This window comes from Habropoda laboriosa, unplaced genomic scaffold, assembly GCF_001263275.1.
Source record: "Habropoda laboriosa isolate 0110345459 unplaced genomic scaffold, ASM126327v1 scaffold28, whole genome shotgun sequence".
NCBI classification, from domain to species: domain Eukaryota; kingdom Metazoa; phylum Arthropoda; class Insecta; order Hymenoptera; family Apidae; genus Habropoda; species Habropoda laboriosa.
The window spans coordinates 2420828-2435038 of NW_017100174.1; the positions used below are offsets into that span (position 1 = coordinate 2420828).

The 14211-nt window shown below is 42.8% G+C and overlaps 2 protein-coding genes across 2 annotated transcripts; one reads left to right on the plus strand and one right to left on the minus strand.

The window, feature by feature from the left end:
• The first annotated feature begins 1125 nt into the window (after nt 1–1125).
• On the plus strand, nt 1126–2146 carry LOC108578709. Its single transcript, XM_017942087.1, has 2 exons — nt 1126–1335; nt 1934–2146. Exons 1-2 carry the CDS (start codon nt 1126–1128, stop codon nt 2144–2146), a joined length of 423 nt encoding a protein of 140 aa, XP_017797576.1.
• Nucleotides 2147–4507: 2361 nt separating this feature from the next.
• LOC108578771 lies at nt 4508–14211 on the minus strand. Its single transcript, XM_017942161.1, has 3 exons — nt 14006–14211; nt 5184–6415; nt 4508–4674 (listed from the first exon to the last, which is right to left on the minus strand). Exons 2-3 carry the CDS (start codon nt 6388–6390, stop codon nt 4508–4510), a joined length of 1374 nt encoding a protein of 457 aa, XP_017797650.1. The 5' UTR covers nt 6391–6415; nt 14006–14211.

Consider the following 14211-nt stretch of genomic DNA (forward strand, 5'->3'; position numbering starts at 1 on the left):
GGGGATCTATTGGTATCTACATCGCGGTGAATGCGCGACGCTCCCAGCTTAGAGTTCCGCGATTTATTTTCCACCTCGGTGTTCATAATCGGTCGGCCACGATCATTCGCAGGGAACCGTCAAACCGGAATGTAAAACCCGCTGACGGAGCAGCTAAAAATTTCTCCCTTAATATTCTCTCTCTGTCTCTCCCTCTGCGTGCCTCTATCTCTCCCTCTACGCGTCTCTGTCTCTCCCTCTCGCTCGATCTCTCCCCGTGGCACTGTCTCTCCTCCTTCCGTGTTAATGTTGCGCACAAGTGTTGCACAAGGTGTCCGTGCACCGGCTTATCTGTTGGTTGCTACAGCGATGATTTTTTATTGGCTGTTAGCGGTAAGTTTTACGAAGGTGAAAATAAGAGGGACTTTGAGAGAGAGAATGCTGGGGGATTGGGGAAACTTAAATGGCTGAAGTTGACTAATCACATTTTTGGGAATGTGATTCAGGTGAGTCTTTCTGGCAGTCTTTGTTTGCTAATTTTGGTTAATACGGGTTCGACGTACTGTACGGATTTTTGCGTTTTATGAAGCACACGATTTTTTATTTTTGTGGACTTTAAATAAAATTATTGAAAGTCGTAGATTTTGGAAATTTGAATCGACTCCAACTTTCTTATAATTAAATGTTTCGAAACATGTTCACCGATTAATTTAATTGACACTTATCGAGGCGAATCCACAGATAGTATGAATATATTATTGAGCACGATTTTTATTCCATTTTTTCAAAAATTGATCTATGAAAATAAGTTGAAAAGGATTAAACAGAAAAACATAATGTAAAATAATTAAGCAACACTCTCCTCCGTTCTTCGATGTAATCCAACTGTCTGATCGAGAAAGGACACTATCCCCTTCGTTGGTCGACGCGAGGCAAATTGTTATTCGTTTCTTCGTCGTTGACAGGTTACGCTCTTAATTATTCATTCCGTGGAACGGCCTGTAATCGCCTTACGATGGATTAACAGATCTGCCAGTTGTGTCGCGAGGAAAGTTCTGTTTTATTATTTTTGTCGTCGATCGAGAAGCAACGTCGAACCGCACAGTTCTCCTCCAACTCGCCACGTTTGCGTACGCGAAGGGAAGGATGAAGAACGTGGAAATTTCCGCGATCGTTTCGGCGATCCTCGTGGTTGCAGTCAATGGACGAGTCTTCTATTTGCCAAGTCTGGACGAGAATCGATACACCGACTTAACTTATCCCGTTCCAAGCGAACAATCTTCGCGAGATTTGGATCTGAGCTTCGCCGCAGGGGACTCGAACGAATTTGAGAACAAGATGCGCTCTCTTAAAAAGGTCAGTTGTTCAGACAAGTTATCGCTGTTTGTTGAAAGAAAAGAAAAATTGTAGTACAGCCAATTGTCAGTACAGCGATAAAAATAACACAAATTTTCATTCATGTTAAAACGGTAGAAAAAACGGAATGTTAATGGCGTAATTTATACGGCAAGTATGTTTTTCCACAGTTGAAAACATTCATATGCAACTGTCGGTAATAAGAATTTTTTTCCGTGCTTGTAACGTGTTTAACAAGTGTAAACGTTATTTCTCATAAAATGGATCGTTGTAAATGTTTTTCCATTGTTAACGGAAGCGGTATCGATTGCACAAAAATTGCACGCGGGTTTTACGCAGCAAAATTATTCAAAATATTCGTACCAACTGAGAATCTTTAGGATTTCCTCCTTTGTCACGCTCCTAATTATTCTCGAGGAATATCTTTTTGCAACAGCTAATAAATCAGTCATCGATAATGATCGGCGCGAATTAAAGCCGCACGAACGCTGCGTGCCGATTAATCCGATTAGTTGGAAAATTTCCCACGAATAAATATCAACGACCGTCACCGTGCGTTACATTAATACCATAAATGTCGCATTAACGCCCGAATTAGGTGTACACGCTTGCCGCGCCGGAAAAGCCGTTCGTCGAAGTGAACAAAGAGGAGCTACCGATCACGCGCTACAAATTAGTCGAAGCACCTGTTAAGAGAGTTGGATCGGATGATATCATCGTGGTCCCGGAGCTAACGCTGAAAATCGATGGGAACAACAAGGGTGAAGTGATCTTGGAGCTCCGCGTTATCGCTAATCACGACACCGCTTGAGCGATTTGTCAAGGGAAGCGTGAAGGAAAGGCGGACTGAAGATAATGACGTGCGTGAGGTTTGTAAATCGTTCAATAAAAGGATATCAGTACTCTCATAGAGTGCGAACATTCGCAAACGTTATTTTCTAATAAAAATTTTGCTGTAAGTTCAAGTGGAGATTTCTTCTATTTCATTTTTCAGATCATCTCGAGTACTCGACGTTGTGTGAAACGTTTTTTAAAACAAGTAACACTCTCTCATTATTACTATTTCTATTTTCGACAATTTTTATCACACCCTCGGTATACGTTCATTAAAATAAAAAAAGAAGAGAATAACGAAAAATTTAGCTTTAGTTGAATTCTTAAATTTGTGTAAAACTTTTGTCAAAACAAGTAATACTCTCTCATTATTACTATACGTTCGTTAAGAAGAAAAAAGGAGAAGGAGAGAATAGTTCACTTAAAAGTTCAAATCCAGCAAATGTATCTGCAACAAACACGAAAAACGTGACAGTACAAATAATGTTTCTCGAACAACACTTTTGCAACGTCGAAAATATTCGTCTCGGAATCTCCGGTGAAAACGCATCTTCATCTATCTAATCGCGCACAAACACGCCGGCGAACTTTTCCATTCAGCCTTTGCAAATGAGTCGGCAGATCGATATCTCCCGTCAGATTTGCCCTCATCCCTAAAAGCCACGTATCTCTTGTCATTCCGCGCATACATATCGGGGACTCGGTTCCCCTAATTGTGCTCTGTCAACGTGCGCGTCAAAGAGAGCCGTATCGACGAGGTACGGCAGAGAGAGAGAGAGAGAGAAAGACGAAATCGGGAAACAGTATCTCGATCGGCGAGAAGGAGACCCCCTCCTGAACGAAGAAGTTTATTAGTCAAATAACGTCGAGAGACCGGAGAGAAGAGAGGTGTGACCGTATATCAGGCTGAATATGACGCTCCTCTCGTGTGTGCGTTTCTTCGAGGGTACTCTCGATTATAACGAGTGCCGCGTGCATTCAGAAAGGTGAAGAAGCAGCAGACTGCGTCACCCTTCCACTCCTTTTTCCTTTATCCTGAAACATCCAGCATTCGGACCCCCCCTTTCGTACATACAAAATGTACGTATCTTTAAGTTTCCGTGCTTATGGTTTCCCCGGAGTCAGTCTGACGAAGAATTCTCGCAATATTTTCTTCAGCTGTTCCTCTAGCTGCCGACGTCTTGCACCTCTGTAACCGAGCGTTTCACCATGTTTACTTTGACAATTGAAGATTTGTAAATTTCTGTCCTTAGTTTTTTTGCAAAGTTATCTAATTTTAGAATTTTCGTCTTGAATGTTTTGCAAAGTTACCTAATTTCAGAATTTTCAGCCTCGGTAGATTGCAAAGTTATTTCCGCCGAATTTTCATCGTTGACATTTAATCAGCGATTTTCAGCGCGAAACAGGATACGCCGCAGAATGAATAGAAACTGATCCACGTGATTGAATCGCATTTACTTTTATTACGTTCAATATACAGGTCGAATGCTTTCTATTAATACATATAGATACAGTAGAACGCTACTATAATATGTACAACGCATATCACATACAGTCGAATTCGGAGCGGGCCGTTTTTCCGGCCGTCGAAAGGATCTCTAAAGATCCTCTGTCTCCTCGCTAGAAGTTGACTCGTTCGATTCGAGTCTCGAATGCAAGATAGGAAGAGTCTTTAGAGAACGACAGACACGGTTCAAGGAGAACAGGTTGCCGAATGAAAAACTCGGCGTGTGTGTGTGTGTGTGTATTTCTGTGTGTGTGCGCCTGTGAAAAGTGCGTGACTAAACTGCGATATCAAAATGTCGTAAGTTTCGCGCTCCGTTACTCGCGGATTGAGCGTGAATCGATAACATAATCGTATCGTCTGGTTTTTTTTTTTTCTCAAATTAGAACAGCTCACCTGTGTTTACCATTTTTCGTCTTCCTTCCCTTTTTGTTCCGTATACGATAGATAGCACCGATAAAAATTCTAAGTGTGTGCAAAATCTCGTTTCTAAATATCTTCAGATCGAACGAAAGTATGATAAAAAAGATCGAGAATAAAGATGAACGAAAGACGAGGAGAATACCTTGGAAAAAAAAATAGCAAGGTATTCGATTGTATTTCGTTGACTATTATCATTTTCACGACGTCGTTACGTGCGATTAGAAAAGAATAAGGAATTTGATTGGTTCGCTGCGATTCGTAGAAGAAGTTTGAAAGCTTTTGCTTTTCTTAAGTTTCTATACGAACGAGGATGGGTCGTAGAGTGAGAGAGAACCAGCCGAGATCGTAAGTGTCGGAGCTACATCTATTTATACAGGCGAGAACGAAAGAGAATCGTTCGATTTTCACGAGTTATTCGGTTACTTGCGAAGTCTGCTCGTTCGAGGTATCCCCCTTCGGCTCTTTCACGTAATCCACCACCAACTCTAGCCCTATCAACGCCCGAAGATCCTTCCTTTCTTCTTCCGGGCTCGTGGACGCGACGGCGGCGATGTCTTCCGGCTTCGGGGATCTTTCGTCTGCGTTTTATCACAAAATTTTTCATCGATTAGTGACACTCTCTTTGTCAAGCAACGTTGTTTGTTAGCTCTACAAGGCAAATATTTCTATTCAAATTTAGTAAGTATAACGTAAGTTGGTTACTTATTGTTTCAGGAATGTACCCTGTCGTCCTTTTTATCTTTAATTTGAGTAAATTTAATTTCAAGGCATACGTATTTCCATTGTGTTCGACGATATTTCGTAATTGTTTTGAAACGTAAGAAATTTATGCAATGGCATGAAAGAAAGTTAGAAGAAGTGTCTCTTCAGGAACGAGAGTTCGCAAGAAAAAGGGAAGATCATAGAAAGTACCATCGTACACTGGTGCTATGAATTACTGTCACATGTTCGAAGTATGCTAAAAACTATTTAAACACAAGGATAACACAAACGATACCTCGAATCCTCCAACGAAACAAAAACTAATTCTACCTCAACGAAACCACCAAATCATACGAAGAAAAATCTGTTAAACAAGATCACCCACTATTATCAATGTCCTTTGAGCTCTCCTCGCTCTCCCCGGAAGTCGATGTTTCACTCCTGCACGCTTTTCGTGCCTGGCCAATCTCCCTGTACGTCCTGGTTAGGTGTCTCAGAATGTAGTTAGTACCACGCAGGTTCTCTTCGCTGCTCCTGGATGTGCTAGCCTCGTCCCTGGTCAGATTCAACGGCCTGTTACTGTTGTACTCCTTCGACTGTGGCACGCTGAAGGCCGAGCAATGCTTGCCTTTGAACGGCAACTGCCTCTCGCTGAGCTTGCGGTCCCAAATGTGTCCGGAGACGCGAAGATCGATGAAAAAATGGAGAGGATCGATGCCTGGATAGGATTGAGGCATCGGATAAGGCGGATACCAGAGAGGACTGGGTAGAAATTCCGGATTGGTCACGTTTCCGGGTAGACCGAATCCTTTCACACCCGGAAGCATGTCACAGCCTCTTCCCGGAAGACTAGGCAGAAAGTTCCTCGAGAAATCGAGCTTCTTCTGATCGGTCAACAGCGGCGGCATTTCTTGATTGCTGATCGCGCTCTTTGTACGCTCGTCGTACGGGCTTCTGTCGTTGTAGTTGCAGTTCTTACGGTCGCTCGAGTGAGACTCCTCCGGTTTAACCTTCTGCAACTCGCTCGAGAAGATATTCTCTGGCGGCTGGGCCTGCTCGAAGTGACGGGGCCGCTCGTCGAAGAAACTCTTGCTCTGCTTGCTGAAATCCGACTTGTTCTCGTCGATGGGTTTCAAAATGTCCGGCACGAAGCTTGGTTTCTGCTCGAAGTTACCTATCTTGTTCTCCGGATCGTAACCGTCGCTCTGCTTGCTTCTGTTCTCCAATCGTGTCTCCGCTTGCGCTTGTTGCTGCTGCGCGTGAAAATATTTGTCCTGTTGCTGTTGCTGCGAGTGATGATGATGATGGTGCTGTCTCTCCTTCGTGGTTAACTCCAACGGACGATCTCGAGCGTCACGCCATGATCTCTTGCGACGTCTCGGTGCGTTTGTCGTGTTACTCGTGGAGGACGACACCTCTGTTTTCGCTTGCACGAACGAGCGAAGCATCTCGCTGAAGAAGAAACTGTGCGGTGTTAATGGCACGTTGTACAGGTAGGGAGGAGTGGCTGCTAGCAGACGAGAGACCAAGTCGCCGCCGGAGAGCGAAGCTGGACTCTTCAGAGTCGACGGATCTCCCGTGGTCGTCGTCATGTTGCTGGTTCTGAGGGTTTGGTCGCTGAAGAAATTGTAAAGTGTTAGAAAGCGTGGATAGTAAATGGTTGTGGTTCAAATACTGTGTAAATTATCGGTTGTTTTACGTGTTTATTTCTGTGAACGCTTAACCCTTTCGTGAGCGATTCCTTTTTTTTAAAGAATTTCCTATTTGTCTACCAATCATGGAGTCAGTAATGAATACTAAATTGACATCAATTTTTCTTCGAGTGTTCAAGTGGGACATGTATGTCCTGCTGATCACAAAAGAGTTAAAGAGTGCTTGAGGAAAATGTTCGTGAGATAATTCAAGTTTTTCATTGTTGTAACTTAAATGTGAATACGATTAGAAATTTCATGATGAAAGTGTTACTATCAAAGTTCTAAGAAATGTCTTACACCTATCTTAGCTGAATGAATTTGCTTAGAGAATAAAAAACATCTTTAACTAAGATAGGATTAAACGGATGTAAGACGTTGGAACATCACTTCCGTGTGGTTTGTGGTAATAATTGAACGCACAAAAGGTGGTTGTAGGTATGTACAAGTCGTCGGAGCGGAAGCGAGCTACTATTGTCCCCTGAAATTAATTGAATATCCGTCGTTGTTAAACCTAAGACCAAGGAGGCAACGCCTATGGTTGGCTAAGGGACGAAGGCTTACGTCGCATCATCCATTAAGGATTACTAATTTCTGTCAAGTGCACGTTCGGTTTCGCGCAAATGTCTTGCGAGGAATCCTCGAGGAATCCCCGGGAAATCGTTAATGAGAATCTACGATCGTAGGTATTTCAATTAAACTTCGCGCCGCTCTCGTATGAACAATCGCGGCGGAGACAATTAGTAATTAGTAAGGGAACGTTTCAGAGATCCGACGGATCCTCCTGTGATTGATATAGTTATAATTTCTTCGATTAAATCACATTTAGTTCAATTATGCAAGAATTTTGTCATTTTTTTCTTCGTTTTTTTTTTTTTTTTGTTTGGTTGAATAAAAAGATATTATTTGAATAAGCTAAAGTTTCTTTTCGCTGATTTCACTTTCACGACTTACTCTAATTTCTGTTTTTTTCTTCGTGCAACTAAAGACACGAGTAAATTGTTTTCTTTGCGGATGGAAATGCGAGGTTGAATTTCTACGAGAAAGCACTGCACACCCAGATTTCCTCTCCATTAACAATGTTACCCGAACGTGGTGTTAAAAGTTGTTATCACTCTAATCTGTGGTACAGAAATCAATCTACATTTGTATTTACGTTGTACTCGATATTTGACGCCAACATTTGCACAACTATTCGACGAATAACTGATCAAAAACCCACTTTATTTGCCTTGTTAAACATGCTTCAAAACGCGCAATAGAACGAACATAATAATTCGATATTCGATAATATTTAGGAAGCTGAAAATTACATCAAGTGGTAATTTTATAAAAACCTTAATTCCAACCACCCTGACAAACACTGTACCAATGATTCTTTCCCACCCACGAAAACAATCACTTAAATTACCTCCGAATTTATGTTATCTGACCGAAAATTTGTCACTCGATTACGCGAGCGACTCCGAACCGGAAAATTTTACTCAAAACACAACGGTACAAGAATTTCCATCTCCAAGTTTTACCTCAGTCTACGGACAAGAATATTATTTTTTCCTTCTCATTTTACTCGAGAGACTTCGAGCTTTGTGTATTGACAAGTAGCACAACATCGGCTCCGCACGAATGAACCGGCTCTTTCCCACCGGTACGAGCTTCACGCGTGCAAAAGCGAGATACGGAGGAGCAATTCGTTAGAAAAAGGGAGATCGCCAGGCAGACAGTTTCTATTGTCTCGCAGGCTGGTATTCGTCGAGTTGCCAGCGTTCTGAGACGTTCTCCCGTGGCAGCGTGTGGAATCAGAGGGCGACATTTCGCCAGAGTGTTCTCAGATATTTTGGACAAACGGAACGAAGGACACCGGCGTGCCCTCAATGTTCGCGCGGAGAAGAAACGCGTCTGGCCGAGAAAGTTCTTTCGTCGGGTTTTGCAGAAGTATCCGCGGGAGAGACGATGTGTTTCGCATCGTGGAAGAGAATTTCTTCCGTCGATAGAAAGAGAGAAGAGTGTAACGGGGCGTGGAAATCAGAATGGTGGTCTGCATCCGTGTCCGCGCGCCGAGGAGGGATTGGGTATTGTTTCGGTCCATTGTTTCCCAAACAAACGGCGTCCACGTTGTTTCGTCAGGAGATATTATGTTCAGCCAGACAGGCAGGACGAACAGGAAATGGACTGCTGTCAGTTTTACTCTTCGTGATAAATACGGGCTCTCGTCGTCGGTGCTTTCGCCGCCGCCGCCGCCGCCGCTACCGCGCGCCCATAATTCCCGTCGTCTCTATCGTTGCTCAACATCGAACGATGAAAATCTTTTCATTCCTTTTACGGGCAAGCGTGAAACGATACGGTCAAACGAACGATTTCTCTGTATTTCTACAAATTGCTCAACCCCTACCATTTACTACAGATTTCATAACGAAGTTGTATTTAACGAATGTAAAAGTGACGCAGAGTTGAAGGAGGATTTGAATAAAAGAAATTTCGCGCCCTTCTTTTAAATTAACAACGAAGAGAAAAAGTGTAACGAATAGTCTTTCGACAAATTTAAGTGTGCAAAGATTAAGACTAACAAATTTTAGATTAGTGTAATTGTAGATTAGTGTGAAGTTCTTAAGGTTGATGTTCGTTTTATAAAAATTCTTAACCGTTGCCGATCTTGTATTTAGCTGAACGTTTAAATGGTAAATGGTGGACGGTGACCAGGACGAAAGAAAAGCGATGCGAAAGCAAGTCGAAAGGCTCGCGGATACGTGGAACTCTTTTCTGAAGAATCCCCGGGGACGCGAAACGATTTTTTTCCCCCGCGATGCCACCGGCGGAAGACAATAGCGGCGCGTTTCCATTGCTTACATCGCGGGCATCTCCTCAAACAGGAAATTTTAAAGCCCGCCGCCTCATGAAATTCTGCCGGCCCTCCGCTGTTTTAACCAAGCTTGAATTACACCGGCCCGGAGGAGATCTTAAATTTCTAGAACATTAATCGCGAAATCGTTGCGGCCATTTTATCCAATCCTTTCTTCTTCCTGTGTTTGCTCTGTTTCCTTTTTCTCTCTCTTCTCCTTTTTATTTCTTTCTCTCGCTCTTCTTTTTTCTTCCCTTTTTTATCTTTTCGTAACGTTGTAAAAATTCACGCGGAGAGAAAGAGACGAAGAAAATTGTGCAGCGAATTTACATCTCTCCTATACTTTATGGAAACGTTACAGGCGCCTCCGCGGTCCCTCGTATTTAAATCGCATTACCCCCGGAATAAAATAATTCCAACGTGCCGGTACGCTCCCAAGGATACGTCAATTATGCAAAAAGTGAGAATTTCCATTGCGTCGTCGGTTCTTTATTCTATTACCAGGGCCGAGCGCGATATAAAGAAGCCTCGCGAAAAGTCTTCGCGAGAGTATTTACTTGAGATTCCCTGGGACGAAACAATTTATTCCCCGCTGAGCTCTCCCACCCCTAAAAGTCAATGGTAACACATTTTCACCGGCAACCCTCGTAATATTCTATTTAAGTGTCCTTTAAAAATTGCGATATACACTTTCCTCCTTCCTCAATCTACCCCTCTGTAGTCAACCTTCAACTTCCATCTGGTATATTCTTTAAGAGATGATACTGCATTTACGTAGAGCCATATTATCTTTCATCCAATTATTATACGTCTAAGATTTCAGAGCAAGTACAATACAAGTGTAAAACGATTGATAAATAGTAACTTAAAAAATTGATAAAAGCAAAGCAATTGTGAATAACATTATTTTACAAATTTCATTCTAACCCTGCAAAATTGAACAATTTCAATATCATTGTCACCGAAGCTTTTTCCATTTCACCCTTCTTAGAAGCATAAGTAACCTAAAATAACACTACTATCAACGGGACGAAGATCATAGATCACAAGAAAAACGGAAACAGACGATCCTTCCCCTAATTAATCGTCCAAAAAATACTCCACACGAGAACCAAACGCTTTAAGGTCAGAACTCTCCGCAAAAGTGGCCACAAAACCGTGGACCATCTTTTCCTCAGCAGGCTCTCCCTAAGGGACAATAATAAAGCGATGACTCGCACCCGTCCTAAGCTCCGAATTTTACGGGTTACATTATCGTTTCATCCGAGGCGAATCGTCGTGGACGGTCGCAGCGTCGCTCGACGACGACGACGTCGTCGTCGTCGACGATTCTTCGCCGTCTCCTCGCGACGTAGTTTCAGTTTCACGGGACGGGGGAAGGCCGGTTTACGATTCATAAGACAACTCGGTGGATTGAATTAAGCGAGCAGTGCGGCAGCTGCCAGTCCGTTCCTGGTTCTGTCCGCGCACCCACCGCGAATCTGCATAATCCCGTTCACGTCGACGATTCTAATTGGCGGATTGTTTCAATCTCTGTCGCCGCGAATATTTGCATTGCTGCGCTTCTCGTTTCGCCCTACCCCTCTCTACCCTCTCCCCCTCGCGCTCTCTCTTTCTCTCTCTCTCTCTCTCTCTATCTCTCTATCTCTTCCTTTTTCGGTTCTCTCTGCTGTACGTTCATCTCTTTTCCTAATTCATTCTCGCCATCCACCCTTTCTATGGAACGATTTCCCTTTCATCCCCCACCATTGCGCATCTTAATTTCTCGTTTTCTTTCTTTCTTATGTACTTTAGCCAGCTTGTGTACCTTCTGCCTTTCGTACACCCTTCTCTCGTCTGCTTTACCTCGTTCACTGGGAATTATTGTGGGTTATATTTTATACGCTTTCTACGTGATTTCTTTAATTTTCTCATTTTTCATTTTTTTTTTCTTTGGTTTTGTTGTGTTACGTAGTTGAATTTGTTGATTTTGATTGGGATTTTTGGTTAGTCTTACTGTACCTTTATATTTGTAACTCAGTTTTCTCATTTATTTCTTTGCTCTTTTTGTTCTTGCTTTCTCACTTTATCCTGTCATTTTTTCCCCATTTTACACGTTTCCTCGCACAACTTCTTTGCTCCTGTCTTTACCACGTTGTCCGATTCTCATTGTGAACATTCTTCGACCAAACACTGGATTCTTCTTGAGATGATCTCTAGATGATCTCCTTCGTCCCATTGACGCTTCTCCCCGAAATCGTTCAGAATAAAACACACCAGAAACAAGTACACCCCTCTTCGGTTTCTTCACCGTAAAAATGTACCCCGTAATAACTCGTCTGAAACACCAAATCCCAGCAGACGGGGTGCAATTCTCATCGGCAAAACCGTTCCTTCTGTCGCAATTAGCGTATCGTTTTCATTTACGCTCGATTTGTTTTGCCGCGCTAGGCGCATTTCATTCTCTGCTCGCGTAATTAAGTAGAAGAATCGTAGATAAGAGGTCGCGTGAAAAGGAACCGCGATAATGGACCAACGGAGGACAATAAAGCACGTAAAAATATGAAGAATAGTAGTAGTATCCCGTTCACTCGCGTGTCTTAGGCTGAGAAACGAATTAATTTCTGACCTCGATAGGTATTTCAGACGGTCAGGTTCGCCTTTACATCCCTTCTCGCCTCCCTGTTTTCCCTCCGAGTAACCGCCGATCCCTTTACTCTCCGCATAAACATTTTTATTGCGGCCAGACTTCCGACGCGGAACGATCTCGTTTTACATAGAGAGAGAGAGAGAGAGAGAGGAAAAAAAAAAGAAAAAAAATGTCAGTCGCAGCAGAACCTGGTTTTTTTACGGTTGAACTCTCTGCGTAATTCGAACGTCCTCTTCTCCACCCTCCACCCCCGCCCCCTCCTCCTCATCCTCCTCCATCGGCCGTAAGTCGTGTGTGCGCACGTAAAAGGCGTGCACACGCAACGAAAGGCACACGAAACGAAATAGAAGACACGGCGATAAATAGAAACAGGCTAGCCGATACGAACCGGGACTCTTTGGTTAGCGGCGGTTAAGATTAGACCGCGACCAGCCGCGTATCGTGGTTTTAAAGGAGCGGCCGGGGGATTTGAATGCTCCTGAGGGTGTACAAATTGCGGTGCAATCGATAACTGCGAAAGATTATGGAAGAAAGGGAGGATTAATTGGTTCGAAGGGGTACCAGGGATCGAGATTCTCCCTGTGGATATTTGGTCGGTGAAAGATGTGGAAGACGGAACGTTTGACTGAATTTTTTCCGGGCGAATTTTAACGAAAACACCGGAACGTTTTTAATATTTTTTCCCTTTTTTTTCTATTTACGTTCGAATTGTAGTTCGCGTAACGAATCATTGTAGATTAAATAGGTGAGCTTGGAATTTTGAGTACTTCGGTCATATTGATGTGTGAAGATGCTATGTGAAAGTCTTATATTTTGATAGAAGCGACAAATTTAAACGAGGTGTTTCACAATCGAATCGCAATTTCTGTAACGAATGAAGTAGTTAAATTTTGGAATTCTTGTTCGTTAAATTATGTTTATATGTGTAATTGAAGATGCTGCGTGAAAGTTTTATTTTGATAAAAGCAACGAGGATAAACGAAGTGATCTATAAAGAAGGAATTAATTTAAGTTTTTACATCGTTTTCGTGTTGTCACTTTTTTATCGTATAAATTAACAGTAATGATTAAATTATCGTTTCAACGAAGGACATACATGTTGGTTTCGTTTTCGACTGTTTTTCATCGGTTTCATTGGACAGAACAGGGATATGACGAACGCGTAATCATTATTGTCGCACAGAGGAAAACACACGGTTCAAAGCAGGGTGTACTACCAATCTAGGATTGCAAGATGAATTATTACTGGACACGCGATACTCACTGCATACTCACGTTACATGCTAATTTTCGATTGATTCGGAATATATCCAGCTTCGTTCTTTCTCCTCATTTTACCATTCAACTACCACGTTCAATGGTAAAATCATTCCCAGTTTGTCCGTCACGTATAGCAAAATAGTATATCTCCCTTTTCTATCAATTCTATCCATCCGTTTTCCTTTCAATTTCAACGCAACCGACGCTTTATATAAGAAGAAAAAACTCCAACCATTTATCCAATAACATATGTATATCTACATTTAGCACAGAATTATACTCGATGGTAAATTATTTCGTCGATTATCATCGATTAATTACATGTATCCTGTCACTTTATTCTACCACGGAAAATCGACATTAAAATCCTCCACAAAATGACCAAAATTCCTCCACGTGTCGTTGCGACCGAACTCTCGACAAACTTTCCAAACCTGTACACACCTCGAAATCGCAATTACAGAACAATTTTCATCGACACCAAAACCACGAAAACACCAGTGCTCGGTGCATAATACATGATCTTCTCCAACTTTCCACCAAATCCCCTTAAAACTCACATGAAACGGGACGCACTTGCGCCTCGCGCGCAACCACGAAGAAGAAGAAGAAGAACGAAGGAACAAGAAGAAGTCGAGGGAAGAACGTGAATTCCAAGTCTAAAGAAACCGTTGAAAAGAAAAACTGCACCGGAACGTCGAGGTATCGGTGACCACATGGTATCGAACGGAGATGAATAAAAAACAACAGATAATTGAAATCTTCGACGTTTGAAACGTTCGACTCACCTGTACACGCGGCGACAGGTTGCACGTCGGGGTTTGGTGGTCCCGGGGTTTCCGCGGTGATCCAGAGGCAGTGATCTACGGATCCTGGGTAGGCGACAGCGGCGCGTCGCGTGCTGCTCGTGCCAGCAAATGAGATAATAATCGGAGGACTCAGTCACTCGTCGTCAGGCACCGTGGTAGGCAGCGGTGGCAGGGTGGTTGTTCGG